Source organism: Gallinula chloropus (genome assembly GCF_964237585.1).
Source record: "Gallinula chloropus genome assembly, chromosome: 1".
Lineage (NCBI taxonomy): Eukaryota > Metazoa > Chordata > Aves > Gruiformes > Rallidae > Gallinula > Gallinula chloropus.
Genome location: NC_140085.1, coordinates 90,917,013 through 90,943,482, shown reverse-complemented (window position 1 = coordinate 90,943,482; position 26,470 = coordinate 90,917,013). Strand labels below are relative to the sequence as shown.

The 26,470-nt window shown below is 40.8% G+C and overlaps 1 protein-coding gene across 1 annotated transcript in view; it reads left to right on the top strand.

Annotated features, from left to right (window-relative positions):
• The window catches only part of GRAMD1C (GRAM domain containing 1C), a gene marked incomplete at its 5' end in the record, with an annotated part of 53,410 nt that overhangs the window by 1,049 nt on the left and 25,891 nt on the right, over positions 1 to 26,470 (top strand). Inside the window, 5 exon segments of the mRNA XM_084263104.1 lie at positions 716 to 844; positions 18,155 to 18,239; positions 20,790 to 20,893; positions 22,949 to 23,044; positions 24,200 to 24,280. Coding sequence (XP_084119230.1) covers positions 716 to 844; positions 18,155 to 18,239; positions 20,790 to 20,893; positions 22,949 to 23,044; positions 24,200 to 24,280 — 495 coding nt within the window.

Below are 26,470 nucleotides of genomic sequence, written 5' to 3'. Positions count from 1 at the left end.
CGGCCCTGGACTGGCTTTGTCCCGTCTTGTTAGGTGGCTTGGGATAAGTGTGTTTCTGTGGCTCTGTTTCCTTTCATAGAGTAAAACTGACCTCCAGAGTGAAAAACATTGATATCAAGGGGAAGCGCTATGGAACAGTGCTTATCTTTGTAATAAGTGATATGAGTAGGACTCTGCCGCTGAAGTGTCCTGTTCATATTCATATGAGACAAAACATACAATTTATAGTGTAATATTCCCTATAAATATCAAAATATACAACATATTTATAGTGAATATTACACTATTTGTTGTATTTGTATTATAATAATCAATAATCAGTGTCGCTCTGGCAAATGCTACACCTGCATCACCTTTCTCAAGTTTTGAAAGGTCTCAGATTCTGGAGACGTGCTGCAAGTTGTGCACTGCTGTCTCCTGTTGATGGTATTCTGGCTTTAAATGCCTGTGCAGCATCAGTGAGCAAGTTGAAGGGTCTGGTGCGGAGATAAAATAGCCTGATAAAAAAATGCAAATAACAATTAAATGTAGTACACTCCAGAAAAAAAGTAAAATCAATGAAAAGGCTGTCAGTGGGGAGTATTTCTGTGCCACTCACCTTGGTGAAGCTAGCACGTCAAGTTTAGTTTAATGTAGAGTTGTTAAATGGATTAGCCATCTTATTTCACCTTTCTCCTCTGTTGTTGAATTACATACCTTGCTGCTTTGTTCACAGGAAGTTCATGAAGTGGATCATGGTCTTATTAGCCAGCTACTTGCTGATTCAGAGGAGCCTCTTAGTTCGTGCACAGAGAAAATGCAGGGTCCTGCTCAATACAGTTGGAGTGCTGACTGGAGCTTTTGGGTAATGTAGTTCATCTTTCTTCTAAATTATGTTTTATTTTAAAATATATATTTTTAACTTTTATGTGCGTGTATGTACTAGCTTTATATCTGCTGCTCTCGTGTTTCTTTGTAGTCATGAATTAGTAAAGCGTTCTCCACCCATGTAGTGAGGTAGGTAATTTTATCATTATCAGCTTACTAAAGTGTAAGCTGAGACTGAGAGGAGATGAAGTTGTTTACCTGATGTCATGTATCAAGTTAGTGACAGGCCTTCTGGCTTCTGTGCACAGTCCTGTCCCTCGCTTCCTTCCGTGGTTCATTAATCTATCCAATGTCTTTTTATGCCTTTATAAAGACATTATTGATGTTTTTTGACAGTAGTAAGGGCTGAATTTTGATTCTCGGTGTTGGGTAGTTGTGATGTGCTTTTCTAGTGTCTGTTTTTTGTCAAGTAAACGTGTTTTCCACAAGAGTAAATAAGCTTCATGTGTTCTGTGTAAAGAATGGGATTTGTGAGTAAGAAGGGCAGAAAGGAGGGGTTTAATTTTGCTTCTGTCCAGGGAGTATCTCACTGAAATTGCAATCTGTAATAATAAACATCATTGTTTATGCTTCTGATGGATTATTTTTTTTCCCAGTGTCATGAGAGAGGGTAGATGTATGGGTGGAGACTTAGAGCATGTGTTTTGCTGTTAGTTTGGTGGATGGGTTGCTGCTGTTTGGTAGGACAGGGTAACGCTTGCGTGTGCAGCCACAGACAAGGTAGCACCTGATCTGGTGAGAGACTTAAGATTCTCTTCCTCACAGCTCTGACAGTCTCGCTTGGTTTCTGCATCAGGTGACATCAGTAGATTGGTGTGCTTCAGCTTGCCTTTGGGAACATCTAGACTACTCTGCCATCCTTATGAGGTTCATTGTGCTCAGCAGGTGAAAGATTAGCAAAGGCCATAGGGAATGTGTGGCAAAGCTGTGGGCAAAACTGGGGCATCGGATTTCCCAACTCCTTATTAAATGAAGGCGGCTTGTGCATCCCACCTGTTCAAACTAGTCAGAACATTAATTGTGTATCTCTGGCACTACCATAAACTTCCCCCAAAATGCAGGTGGACTTTTAAACTGAGCAACAGTAGTCTGAGGCCTGTGGAAGTGGGACAGGCCAAATGAATCCCAGCAGGTCCCAGAATTGTGTTGCTAAAGAGTCAGTGCTTGGATCATTCAGTATTTTCTCCAGTGTTCCTGCAGTGACAAAGACGACACAGGGCTGTTCTGCCTGTGCCCGGCTCTGTCTCTGTACTTGAATCAATAGGGAGTCATGCTGCACAGGCATGGTAGCTGCTCTCCTTAGATGGTGAGGCTAACCCTTCCCTTGATGGTTTGCATACAACCATTAGTGCAGTGGATAGTTTATGTGAGGAAGGAACCTGTTTAGGTCTTAGGGTCAATTCGTAGGTCTTGCAGTTAGTCTTTCCTTGATAAGCTTGGCAGAGTTGCTATCTGAAAGTCAGTGAAGTATAACATGTGAAGGATATGACTGTGCTAATGGCTCTGCATTTGTAGGTTTGAGACAAATGCCAAAAGTTTTCAGTTTCTTTGAACAGAGCTTTAAGGCACCTACGGTGCAGGGTGCTGTGTATCCTCACAGTGCCACTCCCCGCTTTCCATAGTAACATGTGCCTGCAGACTTCAGGGCAATAGGATTCTGCAGCACAGTGGCAGCTGCTAAGAGAGTGTGAGGTGTTCTCAGTGTCATTAAATAGCTGCCCTCTGTCTACGATTTATACTTCAAGACCTCGGTATTTGTTTGAAGCCAACGTTTATCTTGTTCTGCAAATAAGACTTTGCCGTTAAAACAAAGGAATTGTGTAAATACTTGCCTCTTGTGAGGTGGAGCTGTGGCTTGTACAATTCTATACTCTTTATGTGACTGAGCAGTTTTAAAAACCTCCATCAGTCTGGTTCCACGAGGCTGTGGTGCTTGCTTCCTCCAGCTCAGGGGGACTGAACTTAGAAGTAGCCAGAGGTAGAACGTCACAAATTCAAGGAGAAAATGAAATTATTCTAATTTAAACGTTATGTCATTGGCATGTTTCCTGCTTTTCTAGACAGAAAGTGTGTTTTAATAACTTCCATGATTTATGATCAGCTGCTGAGTATATAAACAAATCATTAAAACTCCCTAAATACTGAGTCATAGTAAATGTGTAGGTGATAACATGGAAGGCAGCTTGTTGCAGGGTGCAAAGCATGTGTCATTAACATCTGACAAAGGGCGATCTGTGTCCTGTGGCAGGTGTGGGATTGTTATGCTCCTTCCTACTCAGTAGAACTAAAGAACTGCTACAGCGGCAAGGCTAGCCTACGGTAGCATCCAGGGATCAGCCTTGGTTGCCTGGGTTATGAGGTTTGAGAAGCTGCGCGTTTCTGGCAACTTCGGTGTGCTCTGAGGACTCATTTCTTTTAAGTATATACTCTTGCTTCTCTGGTGATAGAAACCAAATGCGGATGTTAGAGCCTGACTGGTTTGACTTCAATTTTTCATGGATTTGAGTGGGAGTAGGCAGTTGTGCCATGCCTCTGGAAGTCAGGCCAGGTATCATGAATGCTCAGTAGGTGCTGTGAGCACATGTAATTAGCAGCAAACTAGGGTTGGGAGCTGCTGGGATACAATCTCTTTTCTGACTATGGTGAGTGAGAAGGAAAGGTAGCAGGAAAGGAAGAAAAGAAGAAAATCCTACAATGCGTGGGTGTTTTTTTTCTCCATCTCTTAAAACAAAATGAATACTTTGCATAGCTTTATGGAAAAAAAATGGGTTGTTTTCCTGTACTACTGTAAGCAGTTCTTAAGCTGATAGTACTACTAACTGCTGTTCTGAAGGTGGGTGGATTTTTGGTTTTGAGGTTTGTTTTTTGGGGTTTTTTCTTTTTTTTGAAGACTATTCACTGGATGTGGACAAAGCTAGACTTTTATTACCTCATTGGAGGAAGAAAAGTTTGAGAACATTATCTCAGGTGTTTCCCTCTTTACTGGAGCCTGGAAAGCTTGCATCTACTTTTGATTAAATGGTTCTAGTTCTGGCAGCTGCAAGTAGAAATGATGAAAGTCAAAGATGCTTTGGAAATTGTTACGTCTGGAAGCCCTGTCTCAAGATTCTGAATTCACATTTTATCCCATGAAGAAACCCATGAAAATAGTGTTCTGCTGTGATGAAGAAAGTAAAGGTGAATGAGGAAGCTAATGAAAAGGATTCTTGCATCAAAAATAAGGTCTTCTGTCTGGGAACTCTAGTTTCTATTAATAAACAGTCAAAGAAAGTTTATGTGTGTCTACAGTAAGAAGAATGCCTGTGGAAAGAAAGAATAAAAAAGTAAGTCCTTTCCTTGCAGTGAAAAGGTAGGTGGAAAGAGTTGAAATGACAGGAGCATCTCAGAAAATTGCTTTCATCTGGGAGGCTTGGTTAAGTTTTTGGAAGTGTGAGGTGCCAAGAAGGTGCTGGAAAGATAACAAAAGAGGCTTTGAAAAAGCCAGTTTGATAGGAGTGTAACAATGCCAGTTTAAAGAATTGGTCAGTGTGATGGAGTGTGACAAAAGAAGCAAGCAAATGATACAATGAGAAGTGAAAGTAAGCCTTTTATTTCTTCATGACACAAGAACAAGTGAGGTTGCACAGGATTTAGAAAAGGATTTTGAGTTTTGACAAACAGGGGTTTGGTTTCTCTGAGAGAACTAGTCTGTGGGAGTGTGTGAGAGTATGTATGCCAAGAACACAATAAACATATGTGACTCAGACCTGCACAGGAGGGATGGAGATACACATTATAATTTGGAAGATAACTCAGTGCAGCACAGATACAAGCTGACGTCCTTTGGGGCCCAAGGCCAGTTAGGGTTAGATGGAAAATTTCTTGCATCTTGAGTTGTTTGAATGTTCCTTCCACCTTTCTCTGAAGACTGATGTTCACCCCGGGAATGGTTTACTGGGCTTGTTAAATCAGTAACTATGTTTTGGCAGACTGGTATTTAAGGCCCTCTGACTGTTGCCTCATCTCCTGTGCTGTATACTTGGTATGCTACTTCTGAAGAAATCTTCTCATCTGTGCCTCCAAATGCTTGTGGATTGCAAAGGAGGGACATCATGGTTTTGACAATGGAGAAAAATTATTAGCTTCTTTCTCATTTGGTGATATGAAACAGTCTGCTAAGGAGGGAGAGAATTAGATAAATGCTGCAGGCCTCTGAAGAGAGTAAAGATCTTAAGCATGCTCACACTGTTTTTTTTCTGAAAGCTTGTAGCTTTAGTAATAATAGCTTTTCCTGTACTTGTAAACAAACACTGTGCCAGCGCTACCTGTCTAGAATCTCTAGAATGGATGTGTTTTGGGTTTTTAAAGCCCTGGGATAGTACTGATGATACAGAAGCAGTGTTTTAAAATGTAAAGAAACTTAGCTCTGACTAGCCCGTGAACGTGGCTGATGGGGCTAAAGTGTTTTCTCACTTATTTTCACTCTGGGAATCTATCTAATCCTTTTGATGCAGCTCCAGGCTGAGCACTGAGGTAGGTCAGACTGTCATTGAGTTTTAGCCTGTTCTCCCAAAGATTGGCATTTGGTGCCTTGTCTAAATAAGCTTTTCCCTAGCTACAGTAGTGGAAAATTCCATATAATATGCATGACTGTTACACATATCTAAAGAATTAGTTTAGAACCTGGAAGTTAAGTTCATAGATGAGGAAGAAAATACTTCATTTAAAAAAAAAATCAATTATTTTTTGTAAATCCCTGGGAACAAAACCATCAGAAATGCAATATAATTGAGAAAACAGCTATGGAGCTGGTTGAATTCTGTATGTTTAATAAAAGGGGGGTTCATAGCTTATGGAATGAAAGCTTTGCAAGGCAAATCTAGGAGATGGAAGTTAAGTTCCTTTTTGGTCTTTGGTTCAGTTGCAGCTTTTCTCAGTGTACCTGCAGTCAAGCAGTTTTGTAACGTCTCTTTCAAGTCTACTACAGGTGAGATGCTTGTATCCCTTTGGTCGTGAAGAAGACGGGTAAAAATCTGTAGCGTGTACACCTAACCAAGTCATTAGCAGCAACTAGGAGCAGAAAATTCTCCAGGAGATGTTTAAAGAAAAACCCTAACAAACAACCAAAATCTGAGATTTTGTCCAGGTTTAGTTTATTTGTGACTTATACTTGCCTATCTAAAAACATAAGAATGTTCTAGACAAGAGTATATGGCTTTTCTGCTAATGACTACTCTGGAAGTTATATTTTGCTTCATCCTATGCAGCAGATGGCTATACAGTAATTGTATGTCAAGATTCCTTGGTGATATTGACAGCATTTTAGAAATTACATGGAGTAAGTGTTCTTTTAGTTAATGCTTTTTTTATTGGAGTGTCTCAGAGTCATTAAACCTACACTAGGGCTATTCACACAAAAGCTTTAGCTTTGGCATCATGCTCATATTGTGTATTTGTGACTGCTACCCCCTAAAACTCCTACAGGGATGACAGATAAAGTCATTCAGGACTGTCATATGACCTCTCTGTTTCTGCTTTCTGCTGTTCCACCCACTGGGACCCACGATACTGCCCATCATTCAGAGTGAGTGGAGGTATCTGACCATGATTATGGTGTGTATGTAGCTCTGGTCAGCTTGTACTGATCTGTCTCCCAATACTTCTAACCCCTTGCATTCCATTTTTGTGTAATGTTCAAGAATTATGTATGGTCTGTCTCTGCTGAGAATGGTTCAATCAAGTCTGGTGGCAGCTTTTAATATAGAAATGACTAAGAGTAAAATCTCTGTTTGGTTTCTAAGGTAGAAAAGGAAGAGAACAAATTAGGTATTTAACAAGAAAAATAGGTTTGGGGTAGTTGATTGGTGAGATCTATTTTCCAGGCACTTTCAAATGTGGTAGGGCTATTTCCAGGCTTAAGGAGATAACTGCTATAATTAATACCAACAGAGTTTTAGTTGGCTACAGTCACTACTGCATTAACTATGTAACTACTGTTGTAATTTCTGATCTGCAGTCCTGATTCAGAATGTTTATGTATCCTAAGAGTTGACGAAAAGTAAATGGCACAGGTCAGTTACTACACCTGAAATGCTAAGTGAAAGTAGAATAAATCTATTTGTTCAAAATAGATCTTGCTGTCACTCTTGCTACCAAGAAGATTGTTTGTTTCTCTCGTCACCTTTTTCCTGACTGATATTTGGGGAGTGTTCCTAAATTGAAATACAGATCAGAGATCCAGTCCTGGAAGAGTAAGGAGGGAGAAGTGTGACCAAGGTATGACATCAGTTTGCTTCTTTGTTTAGCTACTTTTGTATGAAGTAATGCTGGTGGGACTTTGTTGCAAGTAAGGAAAATGAAACTTCAGAAGTAATGGGGTTTTAGTTACTCTATTGCATGAGGTTGCACATCTGTACCCCCTCCCCAATCTGGATTTCCGCTCCACCACACCCCTACCCTCACATTAAATGGATCAAGTAAGTCTAAATACAAGCAGTTGAATTTTTTTTCACTAAAGAAGCCTGCAGTGAAAGATCAGGTGAAGGAACAGATCTTCTTAACAATTAACATTGGCTAATTGTTTAGCATGCATGCTGTAGGAATAAGTCAGATGAAAACTGCTGTTCAGAGAGGAATGTATTTTTTTATCCAAAAGGAAATCACCTTGACTGAGCTTTTAATTGCCATTGCATCATGTTAGTACGCTTGTGGCTGTTGAAACCTGGGCAGTGCAGTTGCGAGACTTGAAACTAAAATGGGGAGCAGACAATTTATCTGAAATAAAGAGTAAGTTGTTGTTGGGAAGGGGACAAACTCATTTCAATTAAAGAAAAATTAAAATAGTAACTACAGAATTTATATAAACACACTTGGGTTTATTTGTATTCAGTTTGGTTTAGAACTTGACATATGGGACTTTCTATTTCTATTTTGTTTTTTTCCTAATCCTTTAAATCTGTTTTTTAATCCATTTAGGAATTTTATCACCAATCCTTGTGATAAAATTGCTTTTAAAAAAACCCCAAACATAAAGCTGGGAAAGTAGGTGCGGATTATTAATTTTTCCCTAAAATGAAAAGGATCTAGGCACTTAAGACTCTTTGGATCTTGGCTTGTGCTAGTGTGTTGGGTAGGCAGGGTGAAACACGGTCTCTAGTAGAGGTGTTACAGGCATAACTTTACTCCCAGGTCCAAAGAGATTATTGCTAGCCACAGATAGTATCGATGAGGATGCTGAGTAAATCTGAGATCAGAGCATCCTTCCTCCTGGAAGATCTAAAAGCACCCTGGTTTCTGGTTTAGAGTCGGGGAAAATGCTCTTCTATTGAAGCCTCCAAATCTCTTGAATTTCTTATTTCTTGCATAACTGTCTTAATTACAATTTACATGTTTCAAAGAAACTCGAGGTGCTTGGTAGCAGTTATATAAATAATTGTGTTTGAAGCCGAACTTATCAGCCTCACTGCTAATTGCAGACTCCCAGACTCAGGTGTTCAATCAGCTGAAGGTGGTGTTATCTTGTAAACAGGAAATGTGCTTAAATCGCTTAATGCTTGTGCTGCATCCGAGGCCTGAGTCACACTGGTACTCAGGCTCTGCCAGGGCCTTTCAGAGGCCTGTCTCAGGCCTCTTACTGGCTTTTGGATGGAAAGAAATCACCAGGGAATATTTTTCTATACAGATATACCTCCCAATATCTTGCTGCTCTTGTCAGCACACAAAGATTCCCTGAGATGTGTCCTAGCTTTGCTTTTGGAAAGCAGGAGAAGAGATGCCTCGTTTTTCTGGTGAAACCAGTTCCAGCTATTTGCTCATGTAGCTGAAGTGTCACCACCCTGCTCTGTGCACAAAGGCAACAGCTTCATCCTGGGGAGCAGCCATGGCTGGCAAAATGACTGTAAATATGGACCCATTGTGTGCAATTGTCTTCTCCTTTCAAGGATTTGCATTTAAATCTGATTATATGAATAGATAAAATGGGTTTTACTGTTCTCTCAGGTTCCTCAGTAGGGCTGTGCTAGGAGAGGGTTTCCTTCCCTGAATGAGTCATTAGGTCTGTGTTCAGCCAAGCACCCAAGGGGCTCTCACGTGTAGGAGGCTGGGCCTTCAGTGGGTGAGGTGGATGCACCATAGAGATAGCTGCCTCTTCTCCTGTAGCTCTGAAACCCTGTTGTTGTGATAGCTTCTGGGGATGCAGTCTTGCAGCTACGGATGGGGTGGTGGTACCATGCAGCAAAGAGGGGCTTCACAGACCCTCACTGCTGTAGTGGTTCATGGCCTGTACAGGGTGAAGTGCCTATGTAAGCCAGCTGTTTCCTCCGTGGTTGTCTTTGCTCCCAGAACAGCCCCCTGCACAAATGGCATTCAGAGCATGACTTTGTGTAGTTAACTGCAGAAATGCAGCAGGCAGGTCCTAGGCGAGGCAGATGGAAAGGAACTGCTGTTCTCCTTTCAGAGCAGGCAGAGAGGTCTGTATACCCCTGGCCTCAAAGTGTCTGCTCTGTGTCTACAGAGGTGAGCTCTGGGCTGCTGGTGGAGGGGTGGGTGGCATCATATTCTTTTTGGGAGCTCAGGTGTGCATAAAGCATGCCTTGAAGTCCCCTCCTGCTATGGAGCTCAAACTGAGGAGGTCTTTTAGCAAGGGTTTGGCTTACAAAGGAGACAATGGCTAAGTCTTGTGTGAGAGTAGATTCGGGGCCATGTCAAGTTACCAGGTATAGATGCACTCCTAAGACTGGTGCATGGGCTGTAGCCTTCAGTGATGCAAAGAGGAGGAGCGCTGGGCATCGAGTGCTCCTTTCCAAGTTGCTGTTTCCCTGGTGATAGTACTTTCCTCTCCTCTCCTCTCTCCTTTGGGACTTTTGTGAACTTGAAATGACCTGTGCTATTGCAGTCTGCCTCTCAAAATCCATTTAGATTATAGGGATTTTTCGATTGGAGCTGCGCCGCTCTCTGCCTCCCACCTCTTAAATTTTCTTTGACCGCTTGCTGCAACGTTTGTGTGCATGTTCTGCAAAGCCAGTGTGTTTCAGCCTGTTTTCCAAGTTGGCATGCAGGCAGAGTCTGGCAGAACGCTCGCTAGCTCTGCTGGATGGTGTCCAGCACCAGCTCTGAACAAGTGGGTGAGAGCGGAGCGGGAGGTGGAGGGGGGGAGCTGTAGAGGCTGCTTGATTGTTGGCCGGCGGTTTATTTGCATGGGTTGGAACAGGCTGCAGGCAGCGAGAGGAGATGATATGTGTAGGGGGTGTGTGTCTTCTGACTTTGTTAGCTTCTTGCCTCAGTTTTATTTCTGAAATGAAGCATATGCTTTGCTCCTCGCTGTATGTGTCAACTTGAGATTTTAGATACAAATCAGAGTTGTTAGGAAAGTATACTGGCTTCATTTGAAAATGCTTTACAATGCTTATTTGTAGAAAGTACTAAATACTACAAAGCAATTGCTTCAGAATAAGCAGGGGATATTCTCTAGCCAAACCAATTGTTTGTTGTTGATTTTTTTGGGTTTTTTTTCAGGGAAAAGCCTGTAATGCCACTAAGGACAAGAGGCTTTCTTATTGTTGATACAAAATTTATCAGCTTGTTTCCCAAGGACCTTGTTGAAATAGCTTTAACTGAACCCTGTGTCAATGAAATGTCATGGCTTTTGAGATTTAGCTAATTTTGATAGGATCTTGAAGGAGAAGCTTGGGAAGCCATCCTCATGTTTTTAGAACATGTAACCTGATACAAAATTCTTGCAGGTCTTTTCTACTGTTTTTTTTTTCTAAAGTAATTTAAAAAAAAAAATCTTTACCTGGTTGTGCAACTTAAGGTTCTCCAAAGAAATACTGTTGCATCTTTTGTGTGGGAAAGAAGCCAAATTATTTTTAAAAAATCAACAGAAATGTAACTTTTGTTCCACTTCTAATTGTATAACCTGGTGTTAGGAGCATAGTTCCCAGCATTTCTTAAGATGATAAATTTTCTTGTCTGTCAAGATTCTAATTGTGACAACCTTGGTTGTAGATTTCGTAGGCTTTTCTCTAAGCTGTGCTTCAACATGGTTTGGTATTTGTACTTAGTCAAAATCCAAGTATGAGACCTTCTTTCCTGCTTTCAGAAGGACAGGGTGGCTGGTGAGGTGCAGGAAATGAGCAGGCATTTGTGAGTGGGACTCTTGTCCAGCCAAGTTCCTGTCAAAGCATGGGATAAACAGTTCTGCTGCAGGTCAGAAAAGCCGAGTCTTAATGTCAGGTCACCCATAGTGGAGCTGTTGTTGGCCATAATGGAGCTGGGGAGGGCTGTGGACTGCTGTTGTGGTGCTGTAGGGCACAGTGCTTTTGATGTATGAGATACACAGCCTTTAAAATAAGTAGGAGTAGCTTCCCTCTTGGAATTACCTAATTTAGTCAGTTTCATGACACTGGTTGTCAAATACTTTAAGTGGGCATCCAATAATTCAGAAATTTTCCATAATTAAATAGTTCTGGGAGTTTTTTCCTGCATGAGTCTTTGTTAGTGGTAAAAAACAGCCTGTCTGGCATTTTCCTTGTGCCTGCCCATGCAGCTGTGAGAACTGGTTAGTATAAGACTGATTTTGAGGGGACTTAGGACTCTGTCTTTAGCCTTGTTTATGGGATCTCATAGGATTAAAAACCCTAACAAACCAAACAAAAAACCCAAACGCAAAACCCCCAAGCAAACAGAACCATAGAAAATAGAGTAGCTTGGGTATTTGCTCATGACCCATTTTAATATCCCTTCCCTGAAACTTTACGTGTGGTGTTTCCAGCAGAAGAGAGATACAGTTGCACCAAAATTCATACAGCGTGCTGCTGTTCCTCTACACAGATGCCCCTGAAGGAGAACTGCCATTGGTTTGTTTTCTGCTCAGTTACTAAGAAATACTAAAATCTGTTTCTCCTTCAGCCTCTGCAAATAAGAGGGGGGCAGGGCCAGAGAAGGGAACGTAATGACCCTGGTGCACAGTCCTGTGCCTGCCAGTGGCCCACTGGAAGAGTGCTCTGTGTTTGAGACTTCCCTCTCCAGAGAAGTTAAGGGTGAATGAAGAAAAGCATATAATGAATGTAAGTAGAGCAGTCCTGGGTCTTTAAACTCTTCTCCCTCCCACTGTGGCTATGAGCTAGTTTCCATTTCCTTGAGAGCATGGGAACTTTGGGAAAGCAGCTCCTAAGGGAATACAGTGGCTGAGCCAACCCTGGCAATACTTTTTGTGGGGTTTGTGTTTGTTTTGTTGTTGTTTGATATGCCTTGTATGACCTAAGAATTAAATGCAGTTATGTGGATGATCAGGTGTGATCAAATAGCTCCTTATTTTAAAAAAAGTGACAGTGTGCACATCTAGTCCCGAAGTGCACAGTGGACAATGCACACTAAGTCACCCTAAGTGAGGTGGTGTTGCTTTTCGGGTCCCTTGAATGGTTCTTTCCCCGTGAAAGTTCAGTGGTTTTGTGCTCAAAGAGAAGGAAAAATCCAGTAAGTTACTGCTAGTGGAGCTTGTGAGCGCTCAGTAATTGAAAGTTATTTCTAACCCACAAGTTCTCTGTGATTCTGTCAAGGAATGGTTAGTGAAAATAGAACACTGAGAGAGTGGATCCAGGCTCTTTGCTTGTGAGAGGGTTAAACAGAGAACAAGTCTGACACTTTCAAAACATACGCTCCTGTTTGTTTTCAGGAGAAATGGAAAACTGTGGCCTAGAACTGTGAAAAGATAAGGGAGCCTGGTAGTCACGTGGATATGAACTTCCCCACTGTGATTCTGTGTCTAAAAGCAAATGTGAGTTGTGTTTATGTGTGTTTGCAGTGACTCCTGCAATGCTATGTGTATATCTCAAGAAGCACACTAAAAATAGAAGGGGATTCAGAAGAGCCAGGAGAATAAGTCTGAAAAAAAAATCTCTTTGATTGGCTCAAGAAACTTAATTCTTCAAAAGATGTGGGGTAGGGTAACTTGCACACAATCCAAAACTAATTCATAAACTGAAGGTAAGATGAACCAATAGATCACTAGAAGAAATCTCCATAGCAAGGATGGATTTTTCCTTTGGGGTGACTTTTAATTTAAGAAGGTAAAATATAGAATATGAATATAAAAGTATTTTTAATATAAATATGATATTTTTTTCCTTTTCTGAAGAGGATTTTGGTCATTGCAGCTCAGATTTTAAAGCAGGAGCTAAACAGCAAGATCACTGTGGCTTGTATGTATGCACCTGCCCTACAAAGAGAGGCTGAGGGAGCTGGGCTTGTTCAGCCTGGAGAAGAGAAGGCTGCGGGGGGACCTCATTGCAGCCTTCCAGTACCTGAAGGGAGCTTATAAGCAGGAGGGAATTCAACTTTTTAAAAGAGCAGATAATGGCAGGACAAGGGGGAATGGACTAAAGCTAAAGGAGGGAAGGTTTAGATTAGATATTAGGGGGAAGGTTTTTACAGAAAGAGTGGTGAGGTGCTGGAACAGGCTGCCCAGAGAGGTGGTGGATGCCCCATCCCTGGAGGTGTTCAAGGCCAGGCTGGATGGGGCCCTGGGCAGCCTTGTGTAGATCCAGGCCTGGAGGTTGGTGTCCCTGCCTGTGGCAGGGGTGTTGGAGCTCTGTGATCCTTGGGGTCCCTTCCAACCCAGACCATTCTAGGATTCTAAGTTAGATTGACCCGTGTCACAGATGAGTTTCAATCGTAATAATGAACTTTTCTGAACTGAAGAGATGGTTGGGTTTTTTTGGGGTTGTTTTTTTTTTTCCCCTTTGGATACCAAGCTGGATTTTAGATGAAGTTGAAGAGGGGAGAAAAACAATACATTATTTGGTAGAAATGCAACAATTTTTGCCAGGATACTTAATGTGGGATCATTTTTTAGTGTGCTAATATATGATTAAAACAGCAGTTTCATCCTAACCTTACTAATATGTCCAAATTTGGTTTTGACCTTGTATAGAGGTTTCATAGGAAGGTGCAGGTGAAGCTCTGCTGGTTTTGGGGATTAGCACATCAGGTGGTGTTTAAGTGGGGTGTAGAGATAGTGCCATGAATTTACTTGCTTGTAGATGGAAGAGCAAAGCCCTGTATCTCAGTGGCTGTATTTTGATGGCTGAGGTTTTGGAGCATAGAAGAGGAGTAAATTGGGCAGCTCACAGGCTTTTTTGATTCTGGAACCTCAAGCACTTGGTGGAAACAGAGCAAGACTGAAGCTCAGTGAGAAGCATGTGTGCATCTTTTAAAATGAGGTGACATCAGAGCTGTACTGTGCTGGTGAGGTCAGTTTACCTGTGTGCTCAGCTGTCTGTGTTCATAGCTTGTCAGAACTGCGGAATGCAAATCGTCAGGTAACATGCAGGTTTTGTGGTGTCTCAAAGCAACAGGAGAACAGTAACAAAACAAATGCAAAATTATTACTCATTAGCAAATGTTAAGAAGCGTGCACACAGTTCTGCTGCAGTTGATTGACTATTTGCATGCTTAGTGATACGTGCAATCAAATAATTTCCTAATGATTAGCATTTTTGTTGTACTCAAGGGAGATGATGGAGATTAATTTTCCTCTGCAGTTTGCTAAATGGCTTGTTCTTTGCCATGTCCACATTTGAAGATGTTAGTGGGGAGGGAAGCTGGTTTTTAAAAGGCTAGGTTTCTATCATATAAATAACTTGGCTTCCTCCTATTTAAGTTAACACTTTTTTTCTGGAACATGACTTTATATAGTTGGACTCTGGTCTGTTTCTAAACAAGGTAGGAGAATCACTTTGTTATGTGTCTTCAAGTAATATCTGGTTTTTATATAACGGTCTTCTGTAAACCTTTCTGGATGACACTGAGGAGGTTTTTCTGCTTATGCTATTTTACCATTTTCTGGTATATTTCGTGGCTTCAGATAAAGAATGCTAATATGTTATTGGCTGGGCTTAATTATTTTCTGAGTGATTAAATATAGCATACCCATAAATGGCTAAGATTATCCTCAGGCAAAGTATTTGCCTGATGACTTATAATTATACTTAGAAATGTGCGTGTGTTTAAAAATGAGTTGCTGTTTTCATCTCTTAAATGCCATACTACAGCCTAATGTATGCCTTTCTTCTCTTAATATTTGATGGTAAGTTTCGTAACCTAGAGGTGGCAACCTGCCTCAAATGCTGCCACGTCTTGGATGTTATAATAGTTATTATGAGAGATGCTGTATTAATAGATATGTATTATTTGTCTTCACTTTAAGGAAATTGTTCATACAAATAGTGTTAAAATTGTTCCTGTTGTTTTCTAAGTCTATTGAGTAATCTCTTAATTGTCAAGCCATGTACTATTGTGCTGGTTCTGTCCAGGCCAGAGCCAACCAGCCCAGGTGAGCTTAGCTTGGGCTGTTTCCCACACCACCTCACATAGCTCCCCCATAAGAGGAGCTGGTTAGGGAGAGGCATGGGCTGGGTTCTTCCAGGGGAGTCCGAATGCAGCTGGGGCATCCTGTGGGTCAGTCATTGCATCATACAGTACTCTGTAATGTCCGGCTCAGTAAGGTGTGAGTGTAATTGGCTGTTATTGTTCTCCTTTCATGGTGCTTTTGTCAGTAAACTGTCCTTATCCCAACCCACGGAGGCTCTGTCTCTTTCTCCTCTGGGTGTGAGTGGGTAGCATGTGGTGCTCAGCCAATGGCTGGGGCTGAACCACCACAACTATGTAATAATTGCAGATCAAAGGGAGCTAGTTTTCACACGAAGTAAGGAACAGGGAAGGTTAAAAGGTTTTGGTGTGCTCATTTTTCTGGTTATCTAATAAGAATTCAGAGCAGACTCTTCATAAATGTCCAAGGAGCTTTCAGTAGAAATCTACAATTAGTAAGAGGATTTCTTACAGCCTGTTTGTCACTCTGTCAGAGAACGCTTCTAAATACCAGCAAGGTGTGTTCAGACAAGCTATAGCAAGTTTTATGCTCTACAAGAGTTCAGTTTAAGTAAAAACAAAGTTACCTTGAGTTTGTATTCGTGGAGCTGTTGAATTGGCTGATTCAGACACTTAACATAAATGTGCCTGTGGTATGGTAATGTTTCTATATTCTTTACCTGATGCCATTTGTCTTTCAACCACAAAAATGCCTAACTTCACTGTAGCTCTTACCTCTTGTACACAGCATGTTTGAGAAACTACTTTGGTCTTTAAAGGAATAGCTTCTTCAGTCCATGGTTTCATGTATCAGGCTGGAAATTTGTTAACTTTCTTTTGGTCTTAGGGCAGACCAGTGTCCTGGGTTCCCCATCATCCCTTTAGAATGTTACAGTTGCAATCGCTAGCTCAGACTTGAGTCAACTGAGGTGTAACTCTGTAAACTGTAGGGTCCCTGGAGATATAGGTGGAAATTTTATAGATCTGAGGTAACTTCATTTTTCTCGGTGTCTTTTTCTAGAAAAATTGCAAAGAATTAAATTTGTTCAAAGTGGTGCAGTCATTGGGTGCCTCCTTCAGATGATCAATTAAAAGTGGTGTGTTTCAGGGCACAGTGTGGCTGGGCCAGGAAACCATTGCCTATCTGCTTTACTAAATGACATGCTCTCCAAGAAACTTATTTTCACCATCTCAGAAATACCTGAAACGTAACTGGAAGTATAAAGCTTAGGGGACATGCCTAACGTTGCCCTGTTAGTCACACCTAAAGCTTTCATGCTTAACTTTCCTCAGAAGGAGAGGAGTGGGTGTATTTTTCGTCTCCCTCACTTATGTTTGTGTTGCAATGCTCAGGACAGCAAATATGTACTCACCAGAGGTCAGACATAAAGACTTCCTTTTATTCATGGTAATAAAAGGTAACATTAACTTTTTAAAAGCTGAACTAAGAGCAACTTTGTTCTCTCCTGTGTATATGCACTTCAGTGCCTGACCTTGAAGTAGCACTTGTGTGCTCTTGTGGTTAAAGAGCTCGATCCTCAAGTACAGGTAGATGACAGACCATCATATGCTGCGTAGGGTGGTGTTCAGGGAACTTTTGAACTGTAAGAATCTTGAATCTCTTCTGTGGGGAAAAAGCAAAATGTGAGAGCTGTAGGCACTAATTTATTAGAAGAACCTCAAGCTGAAAATGAAGTATGTCTTAGTTTGGGGATTGTTTTGACAACAAGCACAGACTAATGAAAGGGCAGTGACCAGCGAAAGTGTTGCAGGAGTGCTAAAACTGTTTGGTTTCAGTAAACATGCTGCAAGGTGGTACCATCGAAAGGGGTTCTTTGCCTCCTTTCTTCTCTTTTTTTATACCCTAAATATAAATAGCTACTGATCTGATGGTGGAGTGCATGTCAAGTGTTGGAGTAATACAGTACAGGTGCTCAAGGAGAGAATAGCAGCCATGTGCTTAAGATCGTTAAAAGGTTTAAAAAAAAGAGGCTTTTATCATACAATTATACCTGGTTTTGGTAACGTGTGGAAGTGGCGGCTTCTTTTCTTAGCTATAGTCCAGATGAGTCATTGCCTTATACAGCGTTTAGTTAGGCCCCTAGAATAAGTGAGCAACCTCTGTTAAGAAAAAAATGACCTTGTCATTACAGCAAAGTGAAAAATAGAGCTTTAGCAGCAGAATCGTTTCTGGAGGACAGGCTGAAGCTCTTCATTTGAATGGGAGCAGGGGCATTGGTTCATAAGAATAAGGATTAAAGTCTGTCAGGATTAATCTTCTTTGCTTTATGTTTACTACCTAATTTGAATTTTAAAAGAACCATAGACAGTGTTCCCTTTAACTAGGGGGTGAAAGGTAGAACACCTCAGGAAGTCAAGAGGTGATGGTGGTGCTGCTATTTGTTTGCTGGATGAAGATTTGGCCTTTTTTTCCTACAGGTCTAATTATAGCAACTGGCAAAAAAACCCAAATCCACTGTGTTGTAGTATTCCCAAAATTGTACTCCAGTTAAACTAGTGTTCTGGGTTGTGTCCTTGTGTGCAGCTAATGGTCTGCACGAGACCTTGATTGGCTCCTTCACCTCCTGTGTGGTGACATTGCTGCCTCTTCCTTTGATGTGTGCTAGGAGGCTTAGTCCTCGGAGCAGGCTCTTGTGTTACTGAGTGCAGCAGGTTGCCATTGTACAACTGTAGTGTCTTGTAATTGGCTTCTGGCCTGGGACAGGGAAACATGCAGCCCATCCTATCCAAATATTGGAAGCACACTCTTACATAAGCAAGCATAAAGTTACAGCCATGATCACATTTAGATACCACCTATTCTTTATTGCTCTTTTGATGTTCATTTGTTCTTTGAGATAAAATTACACATCCTGTATGAAGACAGTTGATGGCTGAAAATAAATCTGTTTGCTTAACCTTTTACCATTCTTTGTTGCAGCTCTCAAGTTCCACTTACAAATATAGGAGTGAGGAATTCAAGAGACAGTTTTCTCATCTGCCAGACTCAGAGAAACTAATAGTAGGTAAGGCGTAATCACACCAAAAGTTCTTGTTTTCTGACTGATAACTCGAGGTTGCAGCCGTGCTAGTGTGGCTTTTTGTATTTGCATTTTTGCAGATGCTAACTACAGCTGATACATTCCTATTCATCTGTCTCTGAACAAGCATCATACACCTTTAGGGAAAGTCAGGTCCCTACTACTCGCCTGTACTACCTACTTTGGGGAAGGGGTGGGGGAAGAATAAATTCCTTTTGGGGTTGAGAAGTGAAGGAGAGGCTGCAGAGTCTTCCAGTTCATCTAGCTATGAGATGGGAGCCTCTTAGTGTCTTTTTCTGCTGCTACTTTTTAGTAGGTTTTCAGACAAAACCACTCCTGACAGCAGTGGAGGTGTGTGAGCACTGTGTAACAAATACACTGTTCAAGAATTGGGTGGTGTTTTAATACAGAAGTGGCAACATGACTGTTTAAAGTTCATTTCTCATCTTATGCAACCTCTAAGGAAGTGACTATTGAGAGGCTGTCAGCATATGTTTGCAGCAAGCTGAGTTCCATTCAGGCTAATGGAAGAGAAATTAGAGCTTTCACTTGCAAAGAAACAGTTAAATCCTTTCGACCTTTTCCAGCCTCAGGAGACAGTTATCCTATAATGCCTTCTGCATTTTTAAAATAGTTTAGTACAAAATGAAAGGATATTGCTTCAAAGCATTGTTTTGATGTTTTCTCCTTACCAGGACTCATGTAGAAAGCCAGGGAGTGAACTCTGAAGCAGCTTCAAGGAGTTGCTTAGGACTTGGAGGAAGATACAGTAATGTGTTAATCTCAATAATGTAGCACCTGCTTCATCGGAAGCAAAGTCATTACTTTGTATGGATTTTTTTACCCCATAAAAAAGTGTTCCTTTGGAAGGACGTTTTGCATCCTCCATGCAAATAGCTCTTTGTTTGGTGCGGAGAAACTTATCACAGGCTTTACAGTGCTCAATGAAGCAATTACTTGTTACTGTTCATCAAAAAAAGTAACAGCTCCTGTTCTTAACTTAGTCAGTTCTCTTTTTTTTAACAGCCATTCCACTGTAATGAGCACTGTATATAAAGATTGTGAACTATAATTCTTTTCTTACAATGAAAAAGAAATTAGGCTTTCAAAATGTCAGTTTAAACGAGTGCCACTAACATTAATTTGTCTGAAAATTTTGCTTACAAACAGCATTTTGAAGTACTGAATCTGAAAACCTAGAAGGAGAAATGCTAATCTTTCCCTCTGTTTTGATACTTTGTTGTGTGGGTAGGTCTGGCATTGCTCATTGCTTGCCCAGTACCCCAGTATTTATAGGTCTGAATCCCTCTCCCAAATGTAGAAGTTGAATTCTCAGAAATGCTTTCTTCAAGTCCTTAACCTGAAACTCATGCAGCCTTCCTACCCTGCTCTCCCAGCATTTTGGTATCTGACTTTTCTTTAAACGTGCATTTGCAACTTACTGGTTTGGATTTCTTTAACTTGATGTAATTCTTTTTGCAGTTAAACCTCCTGGGGCTTGTATATATTCCTCATGCTTGTTGCAAGAAACTTTATTTGAGGGAAAAAAACAAGAGAATTTAAAGAAATAATAATAAAATTTTCTCCAGATGCTGGCTTACCTTGATGTTAGGATGGGGAGGGACTTCTGAACCTTTTGAACAAGAACTGTGTTCATCTTCTTGTTGCACACAATCAAAAGTCTGGCTCAGAAGATAACACATACAATGCTTTTCAATATAACAAAGCTCTTTATGTCTACAGTCAAAGTCATTACTATCCTGCATGAATAGGTGCATTCTAGGTATTTCCTATACACAAGGTAACCTTCTTTAGGTTGGAACTTCTAAAAGCTCTGTCTTAATTTTGTAGCAGTAGTACTTCTGAAAATTAATTTCCTTTGAATATTCAGATTCTGAAATGATGAAAGGTCTCTCAAAGAGGTTTTTAGAAAGTGCAACCAAATGCTGTGCACTTGTTCTTAATTAGCAGGTATCTGATAATGGGTAATTGCATTCTAGATGAAATCTGTTTCTCTGTGGGGATGTTTCACCCAGAGGCAGTATCACAATAAAAATGACAGTCAGCTTCAGAACATATCCCCTGCCTGAAGAACTGGATAGCTTCACGCTGCTGTTTAGTGTCTCGCTGCAGGTAGTTTCGGCTAGTGATAGATTTGTTTGGTGGAACATTAGTATTTTACCATAACACATGAACTGCTGTTACATAGGAGTTGATAATATAATCTGTTATACTACAGCAAGTTTGTGTATTCTGTTGTTCCAGTGCTTTAAAGTTTGACATATGGATACTTCTCTGAAAATACAGGATAATGCACAGTATATTCTCGCACAGATACTTCCTTTAACTCTGGTACTAGGGTGTTTCCAGGACAATGGTCTGGATGCAGCCCAGTACAAGTCTGTCTTCACAGACTTTTTGAAGTGTGAAAGATACAGATTTTTATTTGTATTGTAATACCCTTATCTTAAGTTAACAGGTTCGGGTCAACTGAGCTGCATTAAGTGAGTAAACTTACTCTTGCTCTCTACGTAGATTATGCCTGTGCACTCCAGAAGGATATCCTGCTACAAGGACGCTTGTATCTCTCTGAAAACTGGCTCTGTTTCCACAGCAACATTTTCCGATGGGAGACCACAGTAAGATCTCTTGGCTCACTTGAATCCCATCTTTTCTTTGTCCTGGGCTATCAGGATATGAGAGTCCTTCAAAGAAGTCTTATCCTGTCAATCTTAGGCTAGTAACTTTGTGTGTCCCTGAGTGGAAATGCAGCTCTGTTGCTCTGTAAAATGAGAGTAGTACTGGAGACACCTGAACTGTAAGTAAGCCTGCTCAGTCAGTCATTCAGCATAGGAAGGAGTTAAGGAGCTTAGTACAAGTTGGTATTTTACATTTCTGGATAATGGTTTGCCTTTCCTTACCAATGAGAGTTGCTCTGTAAAGGCGTGTAACATGTAGTGGTCTCCTGTAAGACAGGAAGAATGGTGCAGTATGTGGTGTTCCTCCATTCAGTGCTGGAGAGTTCTTGAACCTTAACTTGGTTTACTCTTGTGTGTAAATAAGAGCAGCTGAAGAGAATCTATAAATGACCTTTGCAAGTTCTCCTTGTGGTCTGTAGCTTTTGAATCGTATGAGCAAAAGTAGGTATTTGTGATGTGTTGGCCTTCTATTTCTGTCTAATTAGATTGAGTTAAAACTTCTCAAGCAGCTGCATCTGCTGTAGAAATAGCATGGGGCAGGGAATGGGAAAGGAAAAGTAACTCAGTTAATAGGTGAAGGAGATGTCAAATGTTCGATCTCTGAGACTGCTCATACCTTAAGTTATCCTTTTAAATTCTTTTTTGTGTGCTCTGAAGTACACAGGACAGACAACAAATAGCTTGTGTACTTGAGCATTTCTACACAAACTCTCTCTTACCTGAAAACCAAGCTTAATTTCATTGATGGATTTGATGACTGAATATTTCTTATTGTAGACTTGAGATTTTAATTCCTTTTGAAATTAGACCCTTGAATACACACACACACACACACACATATATATGACTGATTTATATTTTTGAAACTCAAAGCAGTGTACATCCTGGTAACCTGTTCTTGTCTACCTAGCAGAGTGAGATCTTAAGGCAGTGTAAGCTAGAGTCAAGCTTTGGGACCTCCTTAGCAGGCTGATGCAGACAGAGAACCTTCTGCACACACAGGAGAAAGGAAAACCCAGCTGCATCCTTTCTCTAATCTGAATGGCAGCACAGCCTTATCTTTGAGGGAGGGGAGTAAAATCATATGAGGAGTGGCTGAGGGACCTGGGGACGTTTAGTCTGGAGGATGCTGAAGGGAGACCTTATCACTGCCTAGAATTGCCTGAAAGGAGGTTGTAGAGAGGTGGCTGTTGATGTCTTCAGCCAGGTGACAGGCGATAGGACAAGGGAAAATGGCACAAAGCTGTGCCAGGACAGGTTCAGATTAGATGTTAGGAAAACATTTTCACTGAAAGAGTTGTCAGAACCTGGAACAGGCTGCCCAGGGAGGTGGTTGAATCACCTTCCCTGGATGGGTTTAATAAAAGGGTAGATCAGGTACTTAGGGATATGGTTTAGCATAGGACAGGAACAGTTGGACTTGATGATGTTAAAGGTCTTTTCCAACCTTGTGATTCTGTAGGTTGAATGGAAATGGCCTGTTGCAGCCAGTCAGACCATGTATTTCTAAAGTGAAGCATTTCAAGTAGTAAAACTTCAGGCAAACACACCCAAGCAGGGTTCCTTGCAGTGTCTGGACTGCAAATAAATCTCTCTGAAAATGGACTGGATTGCAGACTTCTGTGAGATGACAGACAAGATAGTCTGTTATCTGATCTGTGTCCTGCCTTATGTATAGTGTAGTGATTGGGGCTGGCTTTCAGATCTGTTTTTTCTGTGGTTGGAGCTGGGAGTGTTGGTGAAGCTGAAATAAAGAATTACTTGCTTCCCTAGTCCTGGTGTGAAAGAAGAGGAAAATACGCTGAAGTCATCTACTTGAAAATGCTGCTTGTGAAGGCTAACAACTGGAGACAGTAATTATCTTTGTGATCTCAGCTAAATTGCATTCCAGGGTTTGGGGTTAGTTTGAGTTCCTCATGCATGTCCTGTGACATCTTAAATTTTTAGTCTCAACGGTTATTTTTAATATGTCTTATTAAATCTGTTTCTGCTTAGATTTCTATTGCTTTGAAGGATATCACTTTCATGACAAAGGAGAAGACTGCACGGCTCATTCCAAATGCCATACAAATTGCAACAAAAGGAGAGAAGGTGAAAACCTGTGTTTAAATATTATTTTTAAATTACAGTGTCCAGCACAGAGCACTTGTTGTAGTTTTCAACGTGCATAAGTAACTTCCAAGTCAAATCTTTAAATGTAACTTGAATTAGAAGACAGACTTGATGTTTTGGTCCCTGTGCATAGTGACTTGGTAAGTCAACTTTTTTTTGACTGCAGACTAGTGTTGGTACAGTAACCAGAAAGTAGGGAAGTTTTTTTGTCCTGGTGATTCTCAAAGGAAAGCCATGTGAAAACTAAGAGCTCAGGGTATGAATTCAGAATAGGCATCCTTGAATTTTGGTATTTTTACAATCTGAGTGGATTTAAAGTGCCCCTGGAAGAAAATTGCTGAAACCAAAAGGGCTGTGATATAGGTTTCAAGGCACAGAGAAACCTACCCATAGAACATGGAAATTCATATTCTGGGAAGTGTAGCTTTTGGGTGTGTATTTGGAGAAAATGAAAAGCATGATGAAGAATGCTTCTGTGCAACACACTTTATGATACTTCCCTTAATGCCTTGAAAATTATAATTCTTGTCTGGATTCAGAGAATAGTTTTCCCTGGTGAATTTGGAGCTGTTCTCAGTGAATGAACCGTGATTCCTCCTATTTGGCTATTCCTCAGTTAATTAAAAATTAAATTTTAAAAAAAAATTAAATTTTTATCATCAAGGAAGACAAACCTCTATCTTAGCTAAACAAGATTTCAAATAGGAAAACCATTAATACTGCAAATGATGCATCTAATTCAGTCTCCTATTTTAATTAATTCAATTTCACATCTTCTCATGTGAAAAGATTAGTAAAACAAATAAGCACATGCATCTCTGATTTGTTCTACCTCCTGTTTGGAAGTGGGGGAAAGATTTAACTGTGTAGTTAGTACCTTTACACCAAAGGTACAAATGATTGCATATGGGTCCCCAGAAGAGCTATACTATGGGAATGTTGGGGAACTAACTCTTTCTTATTAAAAATGGTAAAATGTGTGGAATGTGAGAAAATGTGAGCCCAGGTTTGAATGCGAGAGAAACATACCATTGCTGAAAACTCCAGGATATTCAAGATCTAGGGGGATGTTCTGGGTTTCTTAAATACCTGAAAGTGAGCTTTTTGCACCCTGTTTTTTTTTTTTTTCTGCAGTTTTTCTTCACGTCGTTCAGTGCACGAGACAGAAGCTATCTCAGTATCTTCCGCTTGTGGCAGAATGTGTTGCTGGATAAGGTAAGCCTGTAAATGCTGGTACCTCTGCCTAAGGAACAAAATCATCTTTTTCTAGTGTAAGCAGATGTCTTTGGAGGATAGGAGACTTTCCTGTAGAAACGAGCTCTTTCTGATACCAATCTAATGTGATGTTCTCTGACTCCCTGTACTGTAGATCCCAGATAAACTTCCCATCTCTTCCTTCTGATGCTGCAATCTACAGCTTTGCTCTTGATGGAGCATTTTGTCTCTCCATTCTTCTCCTTCGCTTTGCTACCAGCTCAGGCAGATATTATTAAATTGGCAGGCGCTTGCTCCACACTTTCTTACAGCTGATTTGTGATAAAGACAAGAGGCTTTTTCAGGGAAAGCCTTTTTCTTTTTAAGGGAAAGAGCCAAAAGTCACCTTCTGAGATAAGTTAGCTGAACCTTTGTCAAGCAACTCGTTACAACTCCCCTGACCTTGAATAAATGCAGCAAAGGCAGGCTGTATGATATGGAAGTGTATTTTGGCAACTTCTGCTAGTTAGCTTGATTTATATTGTAATTTGTGAACACTTAAGCTAATCTTCTTTCTAAAAATGTACCCACACTTTTGCAGAACATCACTGTAAGTAATGCAACTTCTGTAAACCAATTCCTTCCTGTTTATGGTGCTCATTGTTTAAATATTTCAACACAGTTGCAATTGAACACTGAAATACCCATATATAACTCTGCATTATAATGGTCCCTGAAGGCTTGAAGCTGTTCTCCTGCTTACATATAGTGCGTGGAGGATTTTTATTAAATGAATTTTAAGGCAGACCAGAGGCACTCTTTTGTCAAACAAAAGCTGAAAATAAAGTGCTAATTAAGGCAAAACAAATGCTTTCTGCAAATCACTTATCCCTCATATAAAATACTACTTAACTTATGGCATCGCAACCATCTTGCCTTGAATCCACTAGTAGCACTGCAAAACCCAGAATGTACTATGTTATCTTTTGACTGGAATGTGCAATTGTAATAACTTTGTTTTCTTTTGTTAGGCAAAGTTTGTCGGGAATGGTAATTAACTTAGTTTGTGGTGCTAGAGAGTGAATGTATGGGTATTCAGGTATACAAACCTATCCATGGGGCTGAAACAGAGGTAACCAGCTTTGTGCTGATCAATATTAGGGTTTTTTCCCATGAGTTTCTACTTTTTGCCACTGAAATGAGCAAATCTAGAACAATTTTTCACTTCAGAGCAGTAATTAGAGAGTAGATCAGAAAGTAGAAGCCATGGACTGCATATGAGATGAAATGAATGGAGGTGGCGTGTTTGAAGCTCCTTACTGAAATGGGATTTCTGTTAGGTTGAACTCCTGATTTCTGCAATGTAGTAGTGACATCTGATTCATTGCTAGAAGTGTTTTGAGTCACCTGTCAGCCTTTTATAATTCTTTACTGCTTAATCAAACTAGATTGAGTGATACTGAGGAAGTGAAAGTAGAAATTGGAGTTACTAGATCTGGGTCCACTGACTCCGCTACAATGACAGCTGTCCACTGACTTGTTCCTAAGAGAAAGCCCTTGCTGCATCCCAGCAGTCTGGCTGCTTTCTTGTCACCTGTTGCAGGGACAGCATACCTTGGAAAGCTCTCAAATGTCTGAGGCTTGTCATGGCATGCGGTGCTTTCATTATGTGAAGCCTGGTGCTTCTGGTCTACAGTGATCAAAGGGATCCCATCAGAATTGATTAGGCTTGTTACAAACCCCCAAATCTCACTTTGGAACCAACTCTAAGAGGAGCTGCCTTTAATATTTTCTCTTCAAGTAACTAAATTGTCCATAGACTTTAAAATATTTAGCTACCTTAGGCCTGGAGATGACCTCCAACTGTTAAAAACTATGAAATAAAGTCCTGAAGTCCCCAGAAGCAGTACTTTGAATGCAGCTCTCAGGGTGCTGGTGTGCGCCACCTGATGGTGGGTAATCCCCGATTTGCAGATTTGGATCCAGAGGAGTAGAATTGCAGTTGCTTCGAATCACGCTTGTGCAGAGGTAGTTTTCAGTCACTGGCTCTGCCCTCTTCGGTGCTTCCAGGGCAGAGATTTCATGTTACAGGGTCTTACCCCTGAGGAGTGACGTGTCTGCTTTACCTGATACACCCTAAGCTTTCACCACCTGCAGAGCTTCTTGGTAGGGTCAGCATGCCCTTGCCCAGATCTCCATCTTGTGGCCGTT